The sequence below is a fragment of the Zootoca vivipara genome, chromosome 10 (genome assembly GCF_963506605.1).
Source record: "Zootoca vivipara chromosome 10, rZooViv1.1, whole genome shotgun sequence".
NCBI classification, from domain to species: Eukaryota; Metazoa; Chordata; class Lepidosauria; order Squamata; family Lacertidae; genus Zootoca; species Zootoca vivipara.
Window position 1 is genome coordinate 64175186 of NC_083285.1, and position 25929 is coordinate 64201114.

Below are 25929 nucleotides of genomic sequence, written 5' to 3' on the forward strand. Positions count from 1 at the left end.
AGTGCAGAACAGTGCTATGTACATGTTGTCAGTTAGGGGTCAGAACCTCCGAATGGAGGTTCGCGCGTTTTCTTCCAGCAAAGTAGTCTTGGGATACTGAATCTCCGCCCCCGTCGTTTCCTGCGCAATTCCGGGGTTGGCGGGATCGGCCTTCTTCCCTTGCCTCCCATTTCCCTTCCCACACTGGGCATGGGCTCCGCTACCTTGCCTGAGCCTTGGTCACCACTTCCTGAGTCTCTGCTGGAGATATCTCCCTCCCCACTCGCACTAGCGCTGGGCGACGAGCTGGTACTTAAGATGGGAGGGACCTGCCTGTAACCTCTGTCCCTCACAGTCAAGGATGAGTGCGACCAGGGAAACGGGGGCAACTGGCAAGCCCCCAGCTGGATCAATCCCTCCCAGCCGGACTGCCGGGCGATCTCCAACTCCTTGGTGCAGCATTGCAATAGCGACCCAGGCTTTAGAAATCTGTGCACACTGTAACAGCAGATTCCACTATGCAGCAAAAGTAGCCACAGAGAGAGAGCATATTTACAAGCAGATTTACTGAACATAAATCAGGACAAAGAGAAACATGTCTGACTCCTTAGTGCCCAAAGCAAAACAAAAGCATACACGGAAGTTCCCAGCATACAATGGAATGGAATATCCCAACAGGGAACTGTGGTCCAACCAATGAGCTAGTAGAAAGAAGCTTCCCTTGTTTAAGGTCTGTGGCTCTATGATCAAGGCCCCTCTTGGCTGAAATACCATAGCAGTTACCAACATATCCTCTGCTGTCTTCAGAAATGACCAGCCCTGCATGTCCAGCTAGAAACCCCAAATTGGGGAAACTGTATTGCTCCGTAAGACATCATCCGATAGATTCCTGGGACCTCATTTAGTAGGGCAAAGGTATTAAGTGACCTACTACAGTGATACCTTGCTTCTCAAACTTAATCCGTTCCAAAACCAAAGCGTTCCAAAACCAAGGCACACTTTCCCATAGAAAGCAATGTAAAACAGATTAATCCATCCCAGACTTTTAAAAACAGCCATTTAACATGAATTTTACTATCTAACGAGACAATTGATCCATGAAATGAAAGCAATAAGCAATGTCCTGCAGTCACACAATCAATCAGTAGCTGAACTAGGTTCCACAGAGTCACAAAAACAAAAACAAAAGCTGCAAAAACAAAAATACAAAAATAAATAGCAAAAACAGACAGACCTCAGCGTAGCACTCAGAACGGAACCGTAGCACTCAACTTGGAAGTGTAACACTCAAATCGGATGTGTAACACTCAAAATGGAGCATGTTTGGCTTCCGAAAGAAGATCGCAAACCGGAACACTTACTTCCAGGTTTGCATCATTTGGGTTCCAATTTGTTTGACTACTAAGCCGTTCGAGAACCAAGGTACCACTGTATTGCAATGTACTTCCCTCCACAGTGGTGCCTCGAACCCAAAGGCTCCCAGTGAAGGAAGTCTAGGTCATAGAATTGTAGAGTCGGAAGGGACCACTAGGATTTTTTGCCTAACATGGGGCTCAAACCCCCAAGCCTGAGCTTAAGAGTCTCATGCTTTACCAACTGAGCTATCCCAGAGCTTCCAGGTCACACCAACCTTCTTTGGCTCAAGGCGCTTCAGTGCCGTTGACCTTCCCTGGGGCTGTGAACATGTTTTTACAGATGCAAGGGCTTGTTTTCTTCCCCGTGCCAGGCCTCTGGGGAGAAAAAGCTGGAAACTGGGCCAAAATACGAAGGATGACAGCAGTAGGCTGGGGAAAGAATGTGTTTGTTCCTTCCTAGGAGTCAACAGAAGAAGCACAAAACTCGGATAAGATGTGCTATTAAAGAAGTGGGGAGGAGGTTAGGAATGGGCCCACTCTGTTTGCAGGATGCATTCTTGTTCTGAGTGCCTTCTCTTCAGTGTTGAGGGGCATATCATAAAATATACCATAAAAGCGCTGGCAGCTAACATACCTGCTTGGTGCTTGCTTCATTAGCACAGCGGGCATAATTTTTAATTTATTCAAAGCATGGAAGAAGATGAAGGAGGCTTGCTTTTCCCCATGACTTCTCCTATGCTGGTGCAGAAGTCACAGAATGTGCACGACCTTCCTCGCCTCGCAACCCATCAAATCTTACTGCCCGCACCTGCTGTAAATAGTTCCCTCTTGCAAATCCTAACTTTTGTTGTTGTTTAGTCATCTAGTCATGTCTGATTCTTCATGACCCCATGGACCAGAGCACGCCAGGCACTCCTGTCTTCCACTGCCTCCCGCAGTTTGGTCAAACTCATGTTCGTAGCTTCGAGAACACTGTCCAACCATCTCGTCCTCTGTCGTCCCCTTCTCCTTGTGCCCTCCATCTTTCCCAACATCAGGGTCTTTTCCAAGGATTCTTCTCTTCTCATGAGGTGGCCAAAGTATTGGAGCCTCAGCTTCAGGATCTGTCCTTCCAGTGAACACTCAGGGCTGATTTCCTTCAGAATGGATAGGTTTGATCTTCTTGCAGTCCATGGGACTCTCAAGAGTCTCCTCCAGCACCATAATTCAAAAGCATCCATTCTTCGGCGATCAGCCTTCTTTATAGTCCCAGCTCTCACTTCCATACATCACTACTGGGAAAACCATAGCTTTAACTATATGGACCTTTGTCGGCAAGTTGGGTGGTGTCTCTGCTTTTTACAAATATCCTATTTGTCCCTGCTGTTTTGGAAGGGTTTTCAATTTTTTAAAAAGAGAAAAGATCAGCCATGAACAGCAATGCTGAGAGTTTCTTCCAAGCCAACAGGCCCCAGCAAGCCTGGAATTCAAGGAAGCAATCTCACTCCCACTGAACCCTGCCTAGATTTTAATCATTTCCAGGTTTCAACTCAAGGATTCCTCCCAATGGGAAATTTTACATTAGGGGGAGGGAGCCCCAGGGTTAGGGTCTAAGTACAGCCCCCCAACTGGCCCTTGAAACCAGTAGTGTAGAGGCAAATGCAGATGCGCAAAGTTCCTTCATGATCATGCCCTTTCTGTTATATACAGTACAGTGGTACCTCGGTTTATGAACACAATTGGTTCCGGAAGTCTGTTCATAAACTGAAGCGTTCATAAACTGAAGCGAACTTTCCCATTGAAAGTAATGGAAAGTGAATTAATCCGTTCCAGACGGTCCGCAGAGTAAGCGTTCATAAACTGAAGCAAACTTTCCCATTGAAAGTAATGGAAAGTGGATTAATCCGTTCCAGACGGGTCCGCGGAGTACTTAAACTGAAGCGTTCATAAACTGAAGCATGGGTGTAATTGGTTCCGGAAGTCTGTTCATAAACTGAAGCGTTCATAAACTGAAGCAAACTTTCCCATTGAAAGTAATGGAAAATGAATTAATCCGTTCCAGATGGGTCCGCGGCGTTCATAAACCGAAAATTCATAAACCGAGGTGTTCATAAACCGAGGTTCCACTGTACTATAATCATAATTGTGCAGTATTAACAATTAGGAATGACCAGTGCAGAGCTCCATGTGCTGCCTGTTAAATAGATCTACCGGTACTACTACCGGTATTTTCCGTGCAATACTACTATATTCCGTGCAAGGATATGGGCAGTAGATATTGGACCACTTCAATATCTTCCTGCAGAATGACTTATGTTTTCCATGAAGTTCCATGGGAGGTGTCAGGGGATTCTTGTGAATACTCTAGAGTAACGACGCTCCGCATGCTTGTTTTTAAACAGTCTTTATTGGTGCAATCTATTTACAGTGAAAGGTAAAGGTAAAGGTAAAGGGACCCCTGACCATTAGGTCCAGTCGTGACCGACTCTGGGGTTGCGCGCTCATCTCGCATTATTGGCCGAGGGAGCCGGCGTACAGCTTCCAGGTCATGTGGCCAGCATGACAAAGCTGCTTCTGGAGAACCAGAGCAGCACACGGAAACGCCGTTTACCTTCCCGCTGTAGCGGTTCCTATTTATCTACTTGCATTTTGACATGCTTTTGAACTGCTAGGTTGGCAGGAGCTGGGACCAAGCAACGGGAGCTCACCCCGTCACAGGGATTTGAACCGCCGACCTTCTGATCAGCAAGCCCTAGGCTCAGTGGTTTAACCACAGCGCCACCTGGGTCCCTATTTACAGTGAAACTGATGTGTAAAAGCATGTCTGCTTAGTCCGAAGCAGAATCCGGCACTGGACCGCCCCTGGACCTCCTCCAACATAAGAGTCTTGGGACAGCAAATCTCTTTCCCCTCCTTCTCCTGCGTGATTCCGGAACCGGAGGGGAAAAGGGTCTACGCTCCATGTTTTCCTTCTCCCCCCTTTCCCCCCTCTCTCTTCCTCTTTCCTGTGTAGCAGGGGCTCTCCCTTGCTGCCAGAGCCCTGGTCCTTTCTCTCTCCTTCCTGAATGGACTCGCTGCTATCACTGCTTGTGGAAGAGCTGCTTCTGATGAGGGGAGGGGGGTTCCTATATTCCCTTCCCCTTACAGAACCATACCTGCCAAGTCCTGGATGGAAAAATCTGGGATCGGCAGCCTGCGACTTTGCCCTTCTATGGGCACCAGAAAATGGCGGCGCCAGTGCCAGAAGTTGCTTCTACGCATTTCCGGTCATGCATAAAAGTGACTTCCGGTGCCGGCGCCACCATTTTCTGGTGCCCATAGAAGGGCAAAGCGCCACCGGAAGTTGCGTCTACGCGTTTCCAGACACGCGTAGAAGCGACTTCCGGCGCCGCCATTTTCTGGTGCCCATAGAAGGGCCAAGCAGCACCAGAAAAATGGCCGCCGGCAGAAGCGGATTTAAGGGAGAATAACGGGAGAATAACCTATACGGGAGACCGGCGGGAAACGGTAGGAAAAAAGGGGGGTTTCCCAGCGAAAACGGGATACTTGGCAGTTATGAACAGAACTTGCACCCCGTTCTCATTTAACTGAAGTACGTCGTATTTTCAGCATTCCTAAATGCTTAGCTTTGGTGCACACAGCGGCTGAAAAGCTCCCCCCTTTCATGCTGGTTGGGTGTGACTTCTAGGACACTGGAGATGCTTCTCTTTTCTTTCTTTTTTAACTACACAAGGATCCACACACCAAGGGTTGTATCCAAGGCTAGTTCTATTCAGAGTAAACCCCCTGAATAGTAACTTGGGTCCATTAATTTGAGTGGGTCTACTCTGCTGGATACAACCCAAAGAATAAGAATATGGGATTCAGTTCTCCTTCCAGGCACTGATCTACCTCCAAAAGCCTCCTGCTCGAGAAACCTTCTTGCTGCAAAACAAACCAACAACCCAGCCTAACAGAATAATTAGAGAATGAGCAATGAGGTGCATTTATGGAATTGGAAGGAACTCTGCTGCCAGGCCAAAAATGGGCTCCTTGCTGCGAAAGGATGGAGGCACACCTAGACGATCCGCTAATGTTTTAATTGTACTCACTGGCCTGGATCCAGTGAGCAAATTAGAGGGAAATATTTATCATTTAGGCGTCTTTCTGCCAGATGCCCAATACTGAAATGTTTCTCCCTTCCTTGGAGACGTGATTTAGGCTTGCTAAAAGTCACACTAGCTTGCACAAGCACACATTTCTGCATAGGGAAGCACAATTTATAAATAGCAAGGGGTGCGGCGGTCAAGTGCTCTTCCGTTCCAGACACCTTCTTAGAATTCCTGGGGCCCAGGGCAGAAAACCTTGTTAGGTTTTTCCTTTAAGACTGATGTGGTCAATGGTGCTACACAGAGATGTGTGTTTGTAACCTTGTTCTGAATGATAGCACACCTGTGAGCTTTTGCTAATTTGAATAATTGAAGGTAGAGTTTGCTTACTGTAATGTGATTGGGTAAGTGACTATTTTGAACTCTGTATTTAAGCTACCCAAATGGTTCATGGGTGTGGTTGTGGTGATGTATTGTGAAATGTGAGGAAAGGAGTAGAGGAGTGTGTTGTATATAGTTGTAAATAAAAGCAAGCAAAGATGCTGAAGACGACTTTGTTATTTTGTCGACCCTGCCGCTGTTGCTACTCGGTTGGTGCGTATTTTGCCCAACATCCGGTTATGGGCCCAGGAACTGTGCATGGGTGTTTGAACTGCTTGCTAAGAGGGCTGCGAAGCTGAGCTATCTGCCGGTCAAAAAGGAGCCGGAAGTATATCCAGGATGGATGACGGCGAAAAGACGGCGCTTACCTTTCCTCAACTAACTGATGGTAATTATAGTCTTTGGTCCTTTAGAATGAGAGGGTTACTCGAATGTAAGGACCTGTTTAACTACGCCACAGACACCCCTCCTCAGATAATTACCCCTGAATGGATACGGGGGGATAACAAAGCCAAAGCTTTTCTAAACTTAGCAGTGTCCGACCAGCAAGTTGTATATATCAGAGATAAAACGTCGGCTAAAGAAATGTGGGAGAGTTTAGCTGCAGTCCATTTGAGAAAAGAGTCTGCGTCAGCCTTGGCGTTTTACCGCCAGCTTTATCAGGCAAAGCTGCAACCTGGCGGTGACTTGGCAGCTCACCTGAGACATTTACAGGAAATCAGGTTGGAGCTTTTGAGAAGAGACGTTGTGGTTCCTGTTAATCAATTTTGTTTTATAATCCTCTGCTCATTAAACAAAGAGTATGATGCAGTCGCAAGCCAGCTCGCTTTGGTCCCTCCTGACCAGCTGAGTATTGAAGGTGTGACTGCAAAACTGATGGCGGAGCTGGACAGGCAAGACGCCTCTGTTATGCCGGTTCCCAAAGAGCAGAATGTTCATTCAAATGACAATAGGGATGTTGTAGCTTTAAGAGCCAACAAGAAATGTTTTGCCTGTGGCCTTTTGGGACATTTTGCTTCGGAATGCAGAGCAAAGAGTAAAAAGACTTCCTCTAGGTCGCAAAAGGGACGCACAGCCACTCAGGCGTGGAAGCCTTCACAGCGACCGCAGCGATGTAGTCGACCCGAGCCACAAGCATTCTTTGCAGAACCACAGGCTTGTGAAGTTAAAAGAGGTAATTGGGACTTTTTCATCATCGATAGTGGCGCATCGCAAAATTTGAGCAGCAATCGCAGTCTCTTCATAAATTACACACCAGAGACTGGAAATGTGCATTTAGCGAATGGAATAGTTTTGCCCTCACTTGGAAAGGGTACTATAAAACTGCATAGTTTGAATATTACTATATCAGATGTTGTTTATTGCCCTGAACTGTGTGGGAACTTATTATCAGTTTATCAGTTTGCACGTCAAGGTGTTAGAGCTAAATTTACTGAAAAAATGTGCCGATTTTATCGGGCCAATAAGCAGGTTCTCTATGCAAAACAGACTCATGGACTTTACAGGCTCAAGTTTCACTCCTCTTCAGGAGGAAGCAATAGCTGTTGTGGTGTAGCCAATAGGAGCAGGCAGGGGTTGGCAAATTGTCAGCCACATAAAAACTGCCTACATGAAGCTCACCGCAAGCTTTGTCATAAAAACTTTGCAGATGTTTTGAAAACACAGGATATAGTGCATGGCCTAGAGATTAAACCGTGTAAATTTTACATGAACTGCCTGTCATGCTGTAAACATAAAATTAAGGTGGCACAAAAGGGCAAAAGCACTATGAGAGAAGTAGCAGAGCCTTTTGAAAGGGTTCACTGTGATCTAGTAGGACCATTGCCAGAATCACTTGGAGGGTCCCGATTCTGGCTAACACTTGTGGACCAGAAAACCAGATATGTTTGGACATATGCAATCTCTAAGAAGTCTCAAGCACTAGAAATGTATAAAAAGTTTTGCAATTGGGTTAAGACTCATTTTGGTAAAAATATACAAAATCTGTACCCTGATCTTGGAGGTGAATTTATGTCACAGGATTTTGAAGAGTTCCTAAATGCGCAGGGGACAGTACACCAAGTGTCCTCACCCAGGAGTCCCTGGCAGAATGGGATTGCTGAGGTTGTTAACAAAAACCTACAATCTGGGATAAAAACAATGCTCCATGATGCTCAACTTCCTGATAGCTTCTGGGCTGAATGTTTGAGCTGTTATACCCATATAAAGAATCGATCCTATCATTCTGCATTAACAGTAACACCTCATGAAATGCTTTTTGGAAAGCGTCCCAATCTAAAGTATTTGTGTGTTTGGGGCAGTGATGTTATGATGCATTACCCAGCTAAAGGCAAGCTGCAGGAAAGAGGTATCCCAGGTAAATTTATGGGATATCAACAAGGGAATTATCGCATTTATTTATCAGACACAAAAAAGTTTCACCTTACCCGTAGCATTATACCATCAGTACACTGGGATGGTGTAGCTGAGTTTCAAGCTAGTGATGGTCTAAAAGAAATATCCCCAAAGAGTACAGCTGATGCTAACGAGCAGCCAGTTGATACCGATCCTGACAGTAATCAGTCAGAGATTGGAGAATGTGAGTTTAAAGAGGAACAAGAGGCAATGGACAATTCAGACCATACTTTAAGTCCAAAGCCCTCTACTAGTTGTATGTCTGAAGTTTTGGAAGGAAATTTAAAAGCTGACAGTGAAAGTTTAGCAGAGCTTAGACGCTCCAGTAGAATAACTAGACAGCCACAGCGTTACATCAATGAACAACAGCTACAGAGGCAGAAACGACAGGAGCAGTTGTTTAAACGTAGAAATATTGCTACTGTTGATGAGGAAATAGAAGAGGAAGTTGCAAACAATGTATACTGTAACCAAGTTAATTTTGAACCAAAAAGTTTTAAAGAGATACAAACCATGCCAAAGTCACAAGCTCAACAATGGAAAAAAGCGATAGACTCTGAGCTTGCATCTCTAAATCAAAATAACACCTGGACTTTTGTGAAGCAAACACCTGATATGCGAGTCATAGATTCAAGATGGGTGTTTAAAGTAAAACTTAATGATAAAAATAAAGTAATGAGATATAAAGCTAGGTTAGTAGCAAGAGGTTACCAACAATTGGAAGGCATTGATTATGAGAATGTGTTTTCTCCGAGTGTGAAGTTTGAAAGTATAAAATTGATGATGCTAGATGCTGTTAAAAATGGGTGTGAATTGTACCATTGTGACATTTCCGCAGCTTATGTTAATGCTGATTTGCATGAAGACATATACATGAAAGTTCCGGATGGTGTAGATGCTGCACCTGGGGTAGTTTGTAAATTAAACAAATCTCTGTATGGCCTGCATCAAAGTGGCAGGAATTGGCACGAAACTTTAAAACAAACCTTGATTGAATTTGGGTTTGTGCAGGGGAAAGCTGATAATTGCATTTTTACCAAACAATGTGATAATTCTGTTGTCAAATTGGCCGTTTATGTTGATGATTTATTATTTTCATGTAAACATTTAAAGGAATACCAGTTGTTTATTTCTCAACTTGGTAAACGTTTTGATGTAAAAGATTTGGGGAAAGTTAAGAATTACCTGTCCATGCAAATAGACAGGGATGCAGATGGTTCTTTTGCTGTACATCAAACTGCAAAAATTAAAGATTTAATAGAAGTACTAAATTTGGAGAACGCAAAAGGAAAAGAAACCCCATTAACATGTGGATTTACTTTTACTGAAGAGGATGCACCTTTTCATGACAAAACACTTTACAGGTCGATATTAGGAAAGCTGAACTTTATTCAGCGCGTGTCCAGACCAGACATATCTTTCAGTTTTAATTTTCTTTCCACATTTGTGGAGAATCCAACCAAGCAGTGTTTTCGAGCGTTAAAAAGAGTGGTGCTTTATCTTAAAAATACACTGCATTACAGATTACATTTTAAGGCGCATAATGATACAGGGTTCGATATTTTTTGTGACGCATCTCATGCATCTGAACATTTCAAATATAAAGGTGTGTCCGGTTTTGTTTACAGATACAATGAATGTCCATTTGAATGGAGAACGCGCAGACAGCATATAATTTGTATGTCAACCACAGAAAGTGAACTTTGTGCATGCTCTGAAGCCATCAGAGACATTGAATGGTTTTTGCAGTTGTTTGCAGACCTAAAAATAAAAGTAAAATTACCAATACCCGTGCACATTGATTCCCAAAGTGGAATAGCCATTTTGACATCAGAAGGCAATACCCAACGTACCAGAACGTTACGGTTACGCTTGGAGTTTGCAAAACAAATGATTGATGAAAAAATGATTACTTTAGAACATGTAGCTGGACTAGAGCAAATAGCAGATATTTTCACAAAAGCTTTGCCAACAGCTACGCATCTTAAACATACACAGAAAATGCTGAATGTTACTGCTACGCATCATTGACCAGCAGGGGGTTGTTAGGTTTTTCCTTTAAGACTGATGTGGTCAATGGTGCTACACAGAGATGTGTGTTTGTAACCTTGTTCTGAATGATAGCACACCTGTGAGCTTTTGCTAATTTGAATAATTGAAGGTAGAGTTTGCTTACTGTAATGTGATTGGGTAAGTGACTATTTTGAACTCTGTATTTAAGCTACCCAAATGGTTCATGGGTGTGGTTGTGGTGATGTATTGTGAAATGTGAGGAAAGGAGTAGAGGAGTGTGTTGTATATAGTTGTAAATAAAAGCAAGCAAAGATGCTGAAGACGACTTTGTTATTTTGTCGACCCTGCCGCTGTTGCTACTCGGTTGGTGCGTATTTTGCCCAACAAACCTAAGTGATGCCTCTCCCATGCTCCGTCAAGCTGTAAAATAAAATAAAGGCAGGCACCCTAAATTCTGCCACCTGAGGCAAGCTGTCCGATCCTGCCTAGTGACAGGGCCCCTGCTTCCTCATCAGAGATGGGGAATCTGCCACACTTCAATTGCTGCTGGGCTCCAACTCCCATCAATGTCAACCAGCATGGCAAGCAGCCAGGGATGATGGGAGTTGTAGTCTGGAGAGCCCCAGGTTCCCTATCCCTGCCGGAAGAGAATCTGACATACCAGCAGCGGGGAACCTATGGCCCTCCGGATGTTGTTGGACTACAACTCCTATCATCCATGACTACTGGCCATGGCAGCTGGGGCTGATGGGAGCTGGAATCCAACAACATCTGGAGGGCCATGAGTCCCCCATCCTGTACCAGGCAGAACAGACAACAGAACTCCTGCATGCACAAAAGCATTGCATTAAGAACTTGAATTTTGCAAACAAAACTACAGTACAGTGGTACCTCTGGTTAAGAACTTAATTCGTTCTCGAGGTCTGTTCTTAACCTGAGGTACCACTTTAGCTAATGGAGCATCCCGCTGCTGCCACGCAATTTCTGTTCTCATCCTGAAGCAAAGTTATTAACCCAAGGTACTATTTCTGGGTTAGCGGAGTCTGTAACCTGAAGCGTCTGTAACCTGAAGCGTCTGTAACTGGAGGTACCACAGTATACGAGTGCATGCAGTTTTGTTTAGCATGTACCGTTTGTGACAGCAATGTTTTCTCCCCACCTTAAGATACAGAATTTAGGTTTTCACCACTCCTGGGGTACTGTCAAAGGTGCTCCGTAGCCAAAGGAATTCACATGGAAGATAAGATACCTCTTCCTTGTCAAAGACAGCATAGAGACCTACGCACACCAGTCTAGGGTCTAGGCAGCGATTCCAAGTATGCAGTTGCAGCAACAGGAGGCCACTCCCCCTCCACTCGTTTATGTACCTTCCCCTGACAGGCTGCACACACGTAACCAGAGACTGCGCCTCCATGGAAACGTCCTCTGCTCCTCCCTTTTCAGTTCCCTCCTGGTTCTGGGAGACAGTGGTGCAGGAGAGGTTGGGCCACGGCCCTAGTCCTTCACTTGCCTGACCAGCCTCCAGTGACAGATTTACGTATAAGCTAAACAAGCTATAGCTTAGGGCCCCACTCTCTTGGCCCCCCCCCAAAAAAAATTTAAAGGAAAAAAACCCCTGGATGTACATTTCCAAAATATAAGATAAAAAACAAATGAAATAAAATCTACATACAGCAACAGTGTTTTCTGTTGTGTAGGCTCCTTTGATGTAAGTCATGGCCCCCGCCTGCTAGCCCGCTCCCTAAAATATCACTGGTTTGCTCCTTTCTATATATAGGGTGCCTACCTTCTGCATGGACTGGTTGCATGGCAATATGTGCAAATGGCTTTAGATACCTATTAGGTCCATCAATTACCATATAGCATATATTCAACACACAAAAACAGGGACAATTTGTTGTTGACAAAGGACAGCTGGACATATAAAGGGCCCCATTACCTTCAGTAGCTTAGGGCCTCATCAAACCTAATTCCAGCCCGGCCTGCTGCTCTCTCCTCTTCTTCCAACCCATCCTGTGCTCCACCCTCCAGTTCTGAAGCTTCCCCTGCTCCCGGCTCTTGCCTCCTGGCCAGTATAGCTCCCCACAAATCACTGGCCCCCTCTCCCAAGTCAGACTCCATCCCTTCTTCCCCCAGTATCCACTTATCAGCAACCTGCCAGCCCCTGACAGGTACGTGGCATGGAAAGCTAGATGATGTCGCCCTCTATCACCGAGATTCTGAAGCCGTCCTGCCATTGGGAATGGGTGGGTTTTGCATACAGAACCCAACATGATGAAAAAGCTCCTCCTGAGGTTTACCGGTTATGGAACAGTTTCCACTCAGAAACAATCCAAACTTGGGATAACCAGCAACCAAACACTCAGACTAGACTCCTCTCAAGAGACTATTCAAATGACAAGCATGGCTTCCAAATAGGAGGAAAGTTTAAATATCAGATATTTATTACACTTCTTATAATAAAAGCATTAAAAAAACAACAACAGTCGAGTCGAGGTTAGCTTTCTGTTTTCAAAATAGAGTTTTGCAACCTGGTTTGTTTGTTTTATGAGTGATCTGTGTGCAGATTTACGAGTGACCTGTGCAGTTTGCGTGCCAGAAGAGTCCGCTCCAGACATACAATCTTGATTTTTGGGGGTGGGGTGGGATGCAGTGTTACTATTCAGACCCAAACGAAATCCACCGTCAGCTGGCCAGCCAGAATATCCAAGTCAACCCACTCTGTCTCATTAGCATGAGCACAGCTCAGGAGAACAAAATGCAACCAACCATGTAATCTTCTGTCAATCAAATACCCAACACCATACTCCCGAGAAAAGGCCAGGAATGATGGAGAATCCCATGTGCATTATCACATTTGGATGCAATGGGATGGCGCCACCTTGTGATCCTTCTTTAAATGCATAATTGCCACAGGCTCTCCACTTCCCCGGAAAACCAAAGATGGGCGCATCACTTGAGAAGCATCCTAATTGGGTCTCTCAGTTGCCACTGTCCCCTCATTTCGGCTCACTTCACAATCCCCATTTAAACCGAAACCGGGTAGTCCAACGGTCGTGTCGTCGGATTCACTGGGAGGAAAGATCCTGACTGTTCCTGGTCACTTGCAGAATGGTCAAAATCCACAGCTGGACACAGCAGCACCTGCAAAACCAAGGCAGAAAAGCAACATGCCAACTTAATTCTTATGTCATTTATATAGAGCCAGTGTGGTGTAGTGGTTAAGAGCAGTAGACTCATAATCTGGGGAACCGGGTTCGCGTCTCTGCTCCTCCACATGCAGCTGCTGGGTGACCTTGGGCTAGTCACACTTCTCTGAAGTCTCTCAGCCCCACCCACCTCACAGAGTGTTTGTTGTGGGGGAGGAAGGGAAAGGAGAATGTTAGCCGCTTTGAGACTCCTTTGGGTAGTGATAAAGCAGGATATCAAATCCAAGCTCCTCTTCTTCTTCTTTTTTAATCGTAATGGGTCGCTGCATATTGCATGTTTAAAATCAGGGAAGTTTGTATGTAAATGTTTCAATGGGGTTGTTTTATTGTGTATCTTAATTAATGCTTCATATTTTCAATGTTAGTGTAACGTAGCCCATCTAGGAGAAGGAAGCCTTTGACCCTAAACTGTTGCAGCCACACTCATTTGTGAGAAAGGAGTAAAACCTGAGGAACCATCCATTCCCGCTGCCCTGCAGGACATATTTGGGAGAAGAAAAGGCTAAGGAGTAAACCCTACACAGATCAGATTAAAAACTTTAAAATATTCCATTAATATTTTTTTAACTATTTACCATTTGTTATAATAAAACCTTTAAGTGGTTTAGAAAAAAACCCCATTAAAATAATCAATAAGAGACTGTTAAAAACAGGTATTTAAAAGATAACAGTAAGCTTAAAACAAATCAAAACACATGCCAACAAATTTGATCACCACATTGCCATCAAAAACGGATGGATTGTTTTTTAGTTCTGATGCTGTTGCAGAAAGATTCAGCTAATGGCATGCCCTGCATTGCCCCTATTTATTTAACCACCGTACAACCCTATACATGCCTATTCAGAAGCAAGTCCCATTGAGTTCAATGGGGGTTACTCGCAAGGTGCACAGGGCTGTTTAGAGAACGTAACACAAACATTCGGCAGAGTGCCTTGAAAGCTCACCCCCGGGAAAACAGGGTAGTTAACAAGGCACCAACAGCTCTTCTTGGCTCCAGCACAAATGACTGTTTGTTCCTTTCTCGTCTACCTCCCAAAGTTGCACGTTCATTTGTAGGAAACGGAACAAAAGGATCTGCCCGTGTTTTAGTTACTGTTAAGGCTGCAATTGGCAGGAATGCCGGGGGTAGGGGTGGGGAGGAGGCAGCCCTATGATGGCCAGAAAGCTAAAGAGGAAATCCAAACACAGCGAACATCCTCCCATTAAGGAGGAAGTGGGAGAGGATGGCAAACACCACAGTATGTGATGCCTAAAGTCATGTTGTTGTTTAGTTGTTTAGTCGTGTCCGACTCCTCATGACCCCATGGACCAGAGCACGCCAGGCACTCCTGTCTTCCACTGCCTCCCGCAGTTTGGTCACACTCATGTTTGTAGCTTCGAGAACACTGTCCAACCATCTCGTCCTCTGGCGTCCCCTTCTCCTAGTGCCCTCCATCTTTCCCAACATCAGGGTCTTTTCCAGGGAGTCTTCTCTTCTCATGAGGTGGCCAAAGTCTTGGAGCCTCAGCTTCAGGATCTGTCCTTCCAGTGAGCACTCAGGGCTGATTTCCTTCAGAATGGATAGGTTTGATCTTCTTGCAGTCCATGGGACTCTCAAGAGTCTCTCCAGCACCAATAATAATACACAACAACAACAGCAACAGCAACAGCAACAACAAAGCTTTGCAGGATCAGGCCAATGACCTACCCATTTCTCACAGTGGCCAAGCAGACACTGTAAGAGGAAGAAGGGAAGCAGGGCCCGAGCTTAACAGTTCACTCCCGGCTTGGAATTCCCAGCAATTGGCATTCAGAGCCAGGAGTGAATAGAGAATGTAGCCATGAATTTGCCTAATCCTCTTTAAAGCTTTCGAAGTCGGATGGGCATCTCTTGGGAGTGAGTTCCACTGTTTAACTATATGCTGTGTGAATAATTGCTTTCCCCCTTCTGTCTGCCCTAAGTCTTGTTAAGCCAGTCAGTCCGTCAGTCCCCCTTTCCCAATGAATTCTGGGAAATGGAGCACTGTGAGGGGAAACGGGGTCTCAGCACCCTTATCAAGCTACAGCTCCCAGGATCTTCTGGGGGAAAGACATGACTGTTTAAAAGCAATGCAACACTTCTGTCCTCCTAGTCCTGCAGCAAAAAAAGTGCTTGCACGTTTGCAAAACTAAGCAGGGTCTAGGGTGGTTTCAAACTGGATGGGAGACACACTCCATTGTCTCTTGAGACAGATGGATGCAAAAAAAACCCACCCTATTATTATTAATTATTATTATTATTATTAGTCATACCTCTAGATACGAATGCTGTGGGTTGCGTACAACATGGGTTACGTACGCGCCGAACCCGGAAGTAATGGAATGGGTTACTTCCAGGTTCGGCGATTTGCGCATGTGCAGACGCGCCGGACGTCGCACGCATGCGCAGAAGCGCCAAATGGCGCGGGGAGCATGCACAGATTTGGCGCTTCAGGTTAAGTACGGCTCTGGATGCGTACGGGGCTCCAGAACGGATCCTCTTCGCATCCAGAGGTACCACTGTACTTGAGTCTCTAAAGGTATGATTTCTAGGCAGGTTTTTGCACATTTCTCCTTCCAGAATGGGCAGCAACCCTGGCATTTATTTCCTTGCAAAGGAGATGCTTCTCTCGATTTCCTTTTTTAAAAGTAGCAATTATGGAGCTCAGGCAGGACTGCACGAATATTTGGTCTGCCTCTATTGAAGCCTTGCAGGAACAGTATACTTGCCGCACTCTGCACTGCGAAGAATGGAGAGCTTTATTTCAAAGATAGGACTTGAAATCTAAGTGGGGTGGATAGCTCTTGGCGCCTGCTTTCAGCCAGACCTGATCAATGCGGATAAAGCTCTTGAGGTACTTAACCAGAAGTGAACCCAGGAGTCCAGGAAAAAGAAAAAGAAAGTCTCTACATCTCTTTTGAGGAGCAGGAGCAGAAACTGAAGGGAAATCTGTTCCAAGTATTTTCAGCTGAGTGAGTAAAGGAGAACTATGATTGCGCAGCAGCCAGACTCCTCATTGCACAGCATTGGAAAGGGGAGAGAGTTGCGACTATTCTAGAGTGGCAGGAAAAATTAGTGGAATTTATGAATCTTTCAAAAATGACGGCAGCAATTAGAAATACCCCCAAACAAAGTTGTAAAAAAGAATGGAAGTATGTTGAGGACTATTTGAAGAAAGAAGGGATAAATATTGATTTGGTGTTTTGTTTAGATTGAAAGATATAAAGGGAAATTTGGAGAAGAATATGTAAATAGTAGTTCAGATAAAGCGAGATAAAAGAAATTAAGTAAAGGAAAGCGGTATTCAAACAACAGGAAGCAATTTTTCCCCCTTTTTCCTTTTTCTTTTTCATAAGTTATTAATGTCGTTTTCATTTTTTCTTCTTACATATTATTTACTTGTATTCCGTATTATATGTTATTTGACATGTATATTGATATATTGTTTAATATATATTGATATATTATATGCAATACTACTTAAAATATTATTTGGAATATTATTTGATATATTTGATATAATTTTCTTTATATTATTATTTTTTCTTTGCTTTTTTGTTGTCTGTTAGTTTTGATGTTCTTTTGGTTATATATTTTGAATGTTTTCTTTGTATTACTTTTTTGAGTTCTATGTAATTTTTTAATGAATTGAAATAAAGAATTTTTTTTTAAAGGAGAACTATGATTAAGATCGACCTCAACCAATCTTTCAGGCTCCAAAGGGTCCACTTGCACACTGCTATATCTAAAATTTCTGTGACTGACATTTGTTTTAAACTGTTTTTAATGCTCAATTTTTAATTGTTGCAAACTGCCCTGGACCTTACGACGAAGGTCTCTCTATACAGCAGACAGAGGCAGAGAGCCAAGCACACTGTCTACTGCAACTAGGAGGTCTCCTCCTCTTCCTTCCAGCTAGAATTTGTACATTGCCAAAGGACTGGATTTTCAATACAAACACACGCAGTCCCTGGAAACTGACAGGAGCAACGACACAGACAACTTACCCTCATGATGCCCTTTGACCATCATGCATCTGCAAACAGAGACATGGGATGCTACAAACACAGCCTCCCCAGGGGCCTAAGTTGTGTTAGCAAAGGCCAAGAACAAAGACCTGCCGGGAAAAGATTAGGGATCTTTTCCTTTGAACTTGCAATGAAGGTCATGGAGGACACTGAGCCGAGAGGAAGAGCCTCCTTGCCTGCTTTTGGGAACAACAGGAAGATTTTGACCTGCCTGGTTAGTGCCCATTGCCTGCACTGAGTGTTTCAATGTAGGGTGGGAATCCCCCCCTTTCTTGTTGTTGTTTAGTCGTTTAGTCGTGTCTGACTCTTCGTGACCCCATGGACCATAGCACGCCAGGCACTCCTGTCTTCCACTGCCTCCCGCAGTTTGGTCAGACTCATGTTGGTGGCTTCGAGAACACTGTCCAACCATCTCGTCCTCTGTCGTCCCCTTCTCCTTGTGCCCTCCATCTTTCCCAACATCAGGGTCTTTTCCAGGGAGTCTTCCCTTCTCATGAGGTGGCCAAAGTCTTGGAGCCTCAGCTTCAGGATCTGTCCTTCCAGTGAGCCCTCAGGGCTGATTTCCTTCAGAATGGATAGGTCTGATCTTCTTGCAGTCCATGGGACTCTCAAGAGTCTCCTCCAGCACCATAATTCAAAAGCATCAATTCTTCAGCAATCAGCCTTCTTTATGGTCCAGCTCTCACTTCCATACATCACTACTGGGAAAACCATAGCTTTAACTATACGGACCTTTGTAGGCAAGGTGATGTCTCTGCTTTTTAAGATGCTGTCTAGGTTTGTCAGCCTTCTTTATGGTCCAGCTCTCACTTCCATACATCACTATTCTTAAGATGGGTTTTTCTTCCTTGCACCAATTCAGTGAGTAACCACAGCTCATTTTATGGCGGAAAATTGAGACCTACACAATAACTTCTATTTCATCCTTTGCCAACCAGATGCTCTACAGAAGTTTTGGAACAGGAGGAGGTGCAGGGACCAGAAGTTGTACTGCAAAACATCTGGAGGTTTTACTAGGATTTTAAAGGATGTTTGGCTTGTGCTGGATAGCTGAGCGATGCCCGTTTTTAGAACCTTGTGCTTGACGCACACAAAATCAGCTGGACTTTCTGAAATTCATTTCCTTTTAGTATCTTCTTAAAAGAAAATAAAAAGGGCAAGAGGGAGCCTTTAACACTGTGATGAGCTTGAAAATGTGGGGGGAACCCTCAGAGGGACTTCTGCAAACAGGATGGCCACTATCCCAGAGGCCAGAATCTCCGCATTGTGCACAAGCAGTTATTCAAAAGACATCTTAGGCCACACCTGCACCATACATTTAAATCAGTGTCGCACCAGTTTTTGTAAGACACCTTGATTCCCAGTTCTGGGGGAAAGGCGGAATAAAAATGATAATAAAAAGGTAACAGAATTAAGGGACGAGCAATTTGATGAGTCTTCTGTTCTCACCTGGTATTCTTCATCCCGCAAAGCTCGTGAGATTTCCACCACTCCACTGATCTCAAGGCTTTCTTTCTGCTTGCGCTTCTTCATAATCAAGCTGTCCACTACCCAGAACATAACAGCCTTAAAAAGAGAGAAAAACAAAGGGGGGGGAAACTATTCATACAGTCGTAACTTGGTTTTCGAACAGCTTAGTTCTCAATCGTTTTGGCTCCCGAACGGCGCAAACCCAGAAGTGAGTGTTCCGGTTTGCAAACGTTCTTTGGAAGCTGAACGTCCAACGGGGCTTCTGCGGTTTCCGATTGGCTGCAGGAGCTTCCTGCAGCCAATCAAAAGCCGCGCTGTGGTTTCCGAACATTTTGGAAGTCGAACGGAACAGATTCCATTCGACTTCTGAGGTACAACTGTACTTGAAGAACAGAGGGACAGACATTAGATCCTGTTCTTCCAGGGCGGAAAAACCGAAATTCTTAGCAGAAGGTTTATTTTGTTGTTGCTGTTGTTCAGTTTTGGGTCCCCACTAAAATGTAAGGAAGATTCCATGTCAGTACAAAAAAAAACACAAGAAAAGAACTAGCGGCACCCAGACACATAAAACAAAAGCCAGCATTTGGAAGGGTGGGGAAAATCTATTCATGGTTCCCTGGCAGGACTTCAAGGAACTCATTTACAAAAAGGAAAAGTTAAGACTGATTGATCAGAAACAAAGCCATCCTGTGTTTCTTCTAAGCATTTAAACCGGACGCTCTCCTATCACAGGGCTCTGACATCAGAGACATACAGCTGTAACAGGGGCATAGCCTAGGGGGTGGCAGAGTCTCTGTGGCCCTAGGCACAGATTTTTTAGGGGGCATGAAGCGGGTGCCCACATGCAGGTGGCCCCAGCAGAGCACAGCCTGGCTTGGCTCCTCTTCTGGCATTGGTGGAACCAACACTCGCGGAAAGGAGCACCAGGCCGTGTCATGCTGGGGGGGCTGGTGTGGGGGCAGCCACTTTGCACCTGCCAAGTGCCACATTGGCTGCCCAGGAGGCGGCAGGGGGCGCAGCATGTGGTTGTTGCGTCTCTCCGCCATTGTCCCCAAGCGGAATTGTAAGGCTGGATCTGGGGAAGCTGGCGCGAGAAGGGTGAGGCAGCCATACCAATCATGGCTGGTGTCGCCTCGACAGGGGCTGGGCAGGCGTGGTGGGCTCCATTTGTGCCCTGTCCCTGGCGTGGGCACTCATGCGTGCGCACACACACAACCACCTTGGGTGGCATGGAGACATGCTTCGCTGCTGCATTGTAAACTAATCTCAAAGTAGCTGTCTAATTACAAAAGAATTTCAGAAACAGACTGGAAAGAGAGGTTGCTGAACTACAATTTATCACCAAACTTGGAGCCACGGAGAAACCTGGTGTAAACAAAGACATTGGATTATTATCTCATTATACGTGATAAAGCTATCTTTAGCCATCTCACCCATTGTTTTTCCTGTGGAACCAATTTGCAACAGTGTGATGCAGCAGCTAAAAAAGCCAATGCAATTCTGGGCTGCATCAATAGGATTATAGCGTCTAGATCAAGGGAAGTAATGGTACCACTGTATTCTGCTCTGGTCAGACCTCACCTGGTGTACTGTGTCCAGTTCTGGGCACCACAGTTCAAGAAGGATACTGACAAGCTGGAATGTGTCCAGAGGAGGGCAACCAAAATGGTCAAAGGCCTGGAAACAATGCCTTATGAGGAACGGCTTAGGGAGCTGGGTATGTTTAGCCTGGAGAAGAGAAGGTTAAGGGGTGATATGATAGCCATGTTCAAATATATAAAAGGATGTCATATAGAGGAGGGTGAAAGGTTGTTTTCTGCTGCTCCAGAGAAGCGGACACGGAGCAATGGATTCAAACTACAAGAAAGAAGATTCCACCTAAACATTAGGAAGAACTTCCTGACAGTAAGAGCTGTTCGGCAGTGGAATTTGCTGCCAAGGAGTGTGGTGGAGTCTCCTTCTTTGGAGGTCTTTAAGCAGAGGCTTGACAGACATATGTCAAGAATGCTTTGATGGTGTTTCCTGCTTGGCAGGGGGTTGGACTGGATGGCCCTTGTGGTCTCTTCCAACTCTATGATTCTTTGATTCTATGATTCTATGCAGTCGTAAACAGTCGTAAATTCTTCCTGCAAGACCAAATGTGGTCATAAACAGACCGGTTTCCCACCACCCTTTTGAGTGGTGCCCCCACCCCACCCTCTCACTATATGTGCGGATCTGGTGACTTCTGTTTCAGTGTATCTGAAGAAGTGTGCATGCACACAAAAGCTCATACCAATGACAAACTTAGTTGGTCTCTAAGGTGCTACTGGAAGAAAAAAAAATTTTTTTTTAATTTTTTTGGTTTTGTTTCGACTACACCAGACCAACACGGCCACCTACCTGTAACCCCAACTGTAAAGTCATCACAAATACCGAGGGGTAGAGGTAAAACTGAATTTTGGTTGAGAAAACAGCTGCAATGTACTCAACTTATATGATCCCAAAACGCTTCATTGCAAAATAATGATGGCCCCAGTTTGGAAAAGCAGGGAATAAATGATAGCAAGAAATTAATTTATAATGAGCTCACATAGAAACACTACGTGCCAAATCTTTCTATGCCCCTCTCCGGCTGATGGCTTCCTACTGCTCTGCCAATTTTAACAGCAGATGAAAAGATTTCCCATAAATGCTCTACGTTTTCTTTTTTAAAAAAAACAACCACCACCGTACGATTTGTCATTTGATAGAACAAGCTGGGGAACAGATAGCAACTTCCTGTTTCTTTTTACTGGCATGTTTTTATAGCTCGGGTCCAATCACCTTTAAAAAGAATTCTGCTCTGTCAGATATGCAAAAAAAGCCAGCATCCTTAAACCAGATACCTTCATCGCTGCTTGTGCTAGTATTATATTATCGTTTAGATTTTTGCAGGCATGCGAAATGCCTGTTACTTTCCAAACTCTGGCTTCTTATTGAAAAGAATTTGAGAATGCAACTTTCCGGTTTTGCCGCCTTGCCAAGAGGTCTCTGTGGGTTCTGGTCAGTCTCCGCCCACCATAGCTGCCAAGTTTTCCCTTTTCTCGCGAGGAAGCCTATTCAGCATAAGGGAATTTCCCTTAAAAAAAGGGAGAACTTGGCAGCTATGCCGCCCACCTCTTTTCCCCAGGCCTCAGCGCAAAAAGAGAGGGGTATTTGTTCCTCTTCATCAGGGGCAGACAATTAAAGGGCAAATCTTTTAAATGCTGCATTGAGCTTCCAACCTCAATGTCAGCTTCCCAGGTTCAGAAAGAGCCAATCGCCATTGCTCTGTGGCAGAGAACCTGTTTTATATGCAGAAGGTATTTATCCCTGGCACCTCCAGGTATGGCTGAGAGCCCTGTCCAAAATCCTAGACAGCTGTTGCCAGTCAGTGTAGCCAATACTGATCTAGATTGACCCAGGGTCCCCACTCAGCATAAGGGGGGTTTCCTATGTCATCATGAACCAGTATGGCATCGCTGCCAATCAATAACAGACAAATCTGTCCATTTCAGTCTCTCTCTGTTTCTCATGTTCATCTTTAAAGCTCAGTTCTCCATCTCAGTTTGTGGAAAACGTATTTTTTTAAAAAGTCTGCACGAAAATGTACCAGCACTTTTATCTGTAAGCCCCTTTTGAGTCCTGCCAGGGAAAAAGGTGGGGTATAAATAAATATAGTTTACATTTATATTTATTTAGCGCTAATTTCTCCCTCACATTTTTACGAGCTGTTTGCCCTAGTAGACGCAGAGCTGTAGCTAGGTGATCTTGCGCCCCTGGCAGAACTGTCCAGATTGTGCCCCCTAGCCACAAAAAACAGGGGGAAACATAATTTATAAGAGCGCCCGCCCCGTGGAACGCCCTTCCATCGGAGGTCAAGGAGATAAACAACTACCTGACATTTAGAAAACACCTAAAGGCAGCCCTGTTTAGGGAAGTTTTTGATCTGTGATATTTTAATGTATTTTGGTATTTGTTGGAAGCCGCCCAGAGTGGCCGGGGAAACCCAGCCAGATGGGCAGGGTATAAATAATAATAATAAAACAACAACAACATATTTATGGACATATTTTACCCGATTTTGTATGTCCCACCTGCACCCATGGCGGGGGCCTTCCTCACCACTCCCTGAGTAGACGTAGTTTTACAAAGCAATTTCACCCAATATAATGCACTTCCGTCACACTGTTTTGCATGAATCTATGCATTTCTAATGTACACTTTGACCCAGGGTATGTACTCAATTAGGGGACCCAGGTGGCGCTGTGGTTAAACCACTGAGCCAAACCACTGAGCCTAGGGCTTGCTGATCAGAAGGTCGGCGGTTCGAATCCCTGTGACGGGGTGAGCTCCTGTTGCTTGGTCCCAGCTCCTGCCAACCTAGCAGTTCGAAAGCACGTCAAAATGCAAGTAGATAAATAGGAACCGCTACTGCGGGAAGGTAAACGGCGTTTCCATGTGCTGCTCTGGTTTGCCAGAAGCGGCTTTGTCATGCTGGCCACATGACCTGGAAGCTATACACCGGCTCCCTCGGCCAATAATGCAAGATGAGCGCACAACCCCAGAGTCGGTCACGACTGGACCTAATGGTCAGGGGTCCCTTTACCTTTACCTATGTACTTAATGTAAGCATTACAATACATGCTTGAAGAGAGCAAGTTCTGATGGGCAACTGTGTTTCAGCCCCCCCCCCCCCCCGGGAAAGCGTGAATTAGGCATGTGTGTCTTTAAATATAACAGAATCATATTTCTCGCCAACTCAGACCTCCAGCCTGGCTTTCCTCCGAGCCCTTGCATGTACCACCCCCTTGCCCCCAGCCACCACCTCATATTTCCAAAGGCTGAGATCTTCCTCCACATCAGGAATTTTATCACAGGGTGAAAATCCCTCTCCCCCCCCCCGAGCCGCTTTAAGATTGCAGCCTCAAAACAGTCAAGAATCTCAAGATTTCTTCCCAGAGTTACTCACATTGACTATAAAAGGGACCACAAGCATCACCAACAGCAGCTCCATCTGTGGATCAGGAATGTAGTTGAGAAGAATCTCTTGAAGCTGGAGAAGGCATAAAATACCACACACTTTTTAAAGAGATTAAAGGCATCTTGCATGCTTACTAAACAAGGTCTGGTCCGTGTGGTCCCCTTCAGATGTAGTAGGACTACAATTCCCATCATCCCTGCCCACGCTAGCTAGAGAGGAAAGGGTACGTTTGCAGTTGAGGACATTCGCAAATGGTGCCCTGGGCCAAGGCTGAAAACATTACAACCGGCTTCGCGCAGAGTCGGCGGGTTTCAAGCCTAGTGGTTTAGGAAATCCAGAACCCAAGTTGTTCATGATTTCCCTTTCGTCTCACGATGATCTACATCGTGATGATTTGAAAACTGCAGCCACGCATCACACTCAACCGTCTCCAGCCCACTTGGGAATGTGTTTGCAAGAATGGGAGAATCGGGGATTCCTTCGTGGTGGTTAGTTTTCCCTGTTTAAAGTAAAAGCTATTCCTTCCTTGTGAGCAGATCCGCAGGTTAAAAACAATCCCAGGGACTGTCGCTCAAAGGAATGCATCACAAATTCACCCATTAGCCATGCACAAAAGTATAGGTGACTCCACTGAACCTAACTCAAGAAGTATCTCTAGGCAAAGGTCCCATCTGCACTATGCTTTCAAAACAGTATCATACCACTTTAAGCAGTCAGGGCTGGGAATCCTGGGAATTGTAGTTTATGAAGGGTGCTGAGAGTTGCTTGGAGAGCCCCTCTTCTCCTTACAGACCCACAATACCCAGAGTTCCCTAGAAAGAGGGATTGTTTGTTTCACCACTCAGAATACTGCAGCTCCCTTCTCCAACGATAGTTCCCAGGATTCTTTGGGGGAAAGCTTTGGGACGGCTTGCTCCCCTCCCTGTCCTCAGGCGAAGCCTCTTCTGCCTCCTCTTATGGAATAGTTAACATACAGCTTCCTTACCTTCGTCCAGCCAGGAATGAGCAAGACAAGGCCAACTGTTGTCTTCTCAAAGACCATAATCAACAGGTAGAGGATGCATTGCCCAATCCAAGCAACTGCTTGTGGAGGGTCACCTGGAAGAAAACGAAACGATGGAGGTGAACCCCAAGTCCGTGGGCCTATATCATGAAACGAATCGGCAAAGCTGCCAAGGAACCCAATCACCCAATAGCACTTGGCAACCACCAACTGCTTTTTCCTTTACACTGATGCATATCTGGAAGACAACAGACAGCTGTTGTAGTACAGTGGATAGAGTGCTGGACTAGGACCTGGCAGACCAGGGTTCAAATCCCCATTCAGTCCACTGGGTGCACTTGGGCCCAGACACTTACTCTCACTCTAACCTACTTCACAGGGTTGTTGTGAGAATAAAGTGGGGAGGAGAACTAGTAAGTGTCAGGGACTAAGCAGAGGAGGAATGATGGAGACCACCTCCTCAGCCTGACCCTTCCCTTCCAGAGAAGAAGAAGACAGTTCAGAATTACAACAGGGGTTTGAGGGAGGTCACAGCTCAGACGCAGATCAGGGGGAAAGCTGGGAAATAATGGGAGGAGGAGGAGGAGGAGATAGCATGGGGGGTGACAGCTGACGGCACGGGTGTCAAACACAAGGCCCGGGGGCCAAATCCGGCCCGCCAGACCTCGTCATGTGGCCCGCCGAGCGCCCCAGCCAACGGGACCCAGCAGTGGGACCTTGCTGCTGTAGCGCCGCGCCGACAAAGCGCCGACAAACAGCTGGGGCCGGGGGGGGTAGAAAGGCGGCCGGAGCAGCGCCGCACGAAGAGTCCCGAGCCTCTGGGACGCAGCAGTGCTCTGTAGCACTTTGAATCCTCCTCCTGCCACGGCTCAGCACCTGGAAACGGCTGCTGCTGCTGCTGCTGAAGCACAGACAAAGCACCCAGCAGCGTCGCGTGGAGGAGGAGGAGGATTCAAAGTGCTACAGAGCACTGCTGCGTCCCAGAGGCTCGGGACTCTCCGCACGGCGCTGCCGGGCACCGACCCGGCAAGCCGCCTCCTCCTCCTC

The 25929-nt window shown here is 45.6% G+C and overlaps 1 protein-coding gene across 1 annotated transcript in view; it reads right to left on the reverse strand.

Annotated features, from left to right (window-relative positions):
- Positions 1-12615: 12615 nt before the first annotated feature.
- Positions 12616-25929, reverse strand: part of LOC118091525 (store-operated calcium entry regulator STIMATE-like) — a 42032-nt gene continuing 28718 nt past the window's right edge. Inside the window, exons 5-8 of the mRNA XM_035128612.2 lie at positions 24865-24977; positions 23868-23951; positions 18875-18991; positions 12616-13333 (exon numbers count right to left, since the gene is read on the reverse strand). Of these exons, the coding sequence (XP_034984503.2) occupies positions 13217-13333; positions 18875-18991; positions 23868-23951; positions 24865-24977 (431 nt within the window). The 3' untranslated portion in view covers positions 12616-13216. The remainder of the gene's footprint in view (positions 13334-18874; positions 18992-23867; positions 23952-24864; positions 24978-25929) is intronic.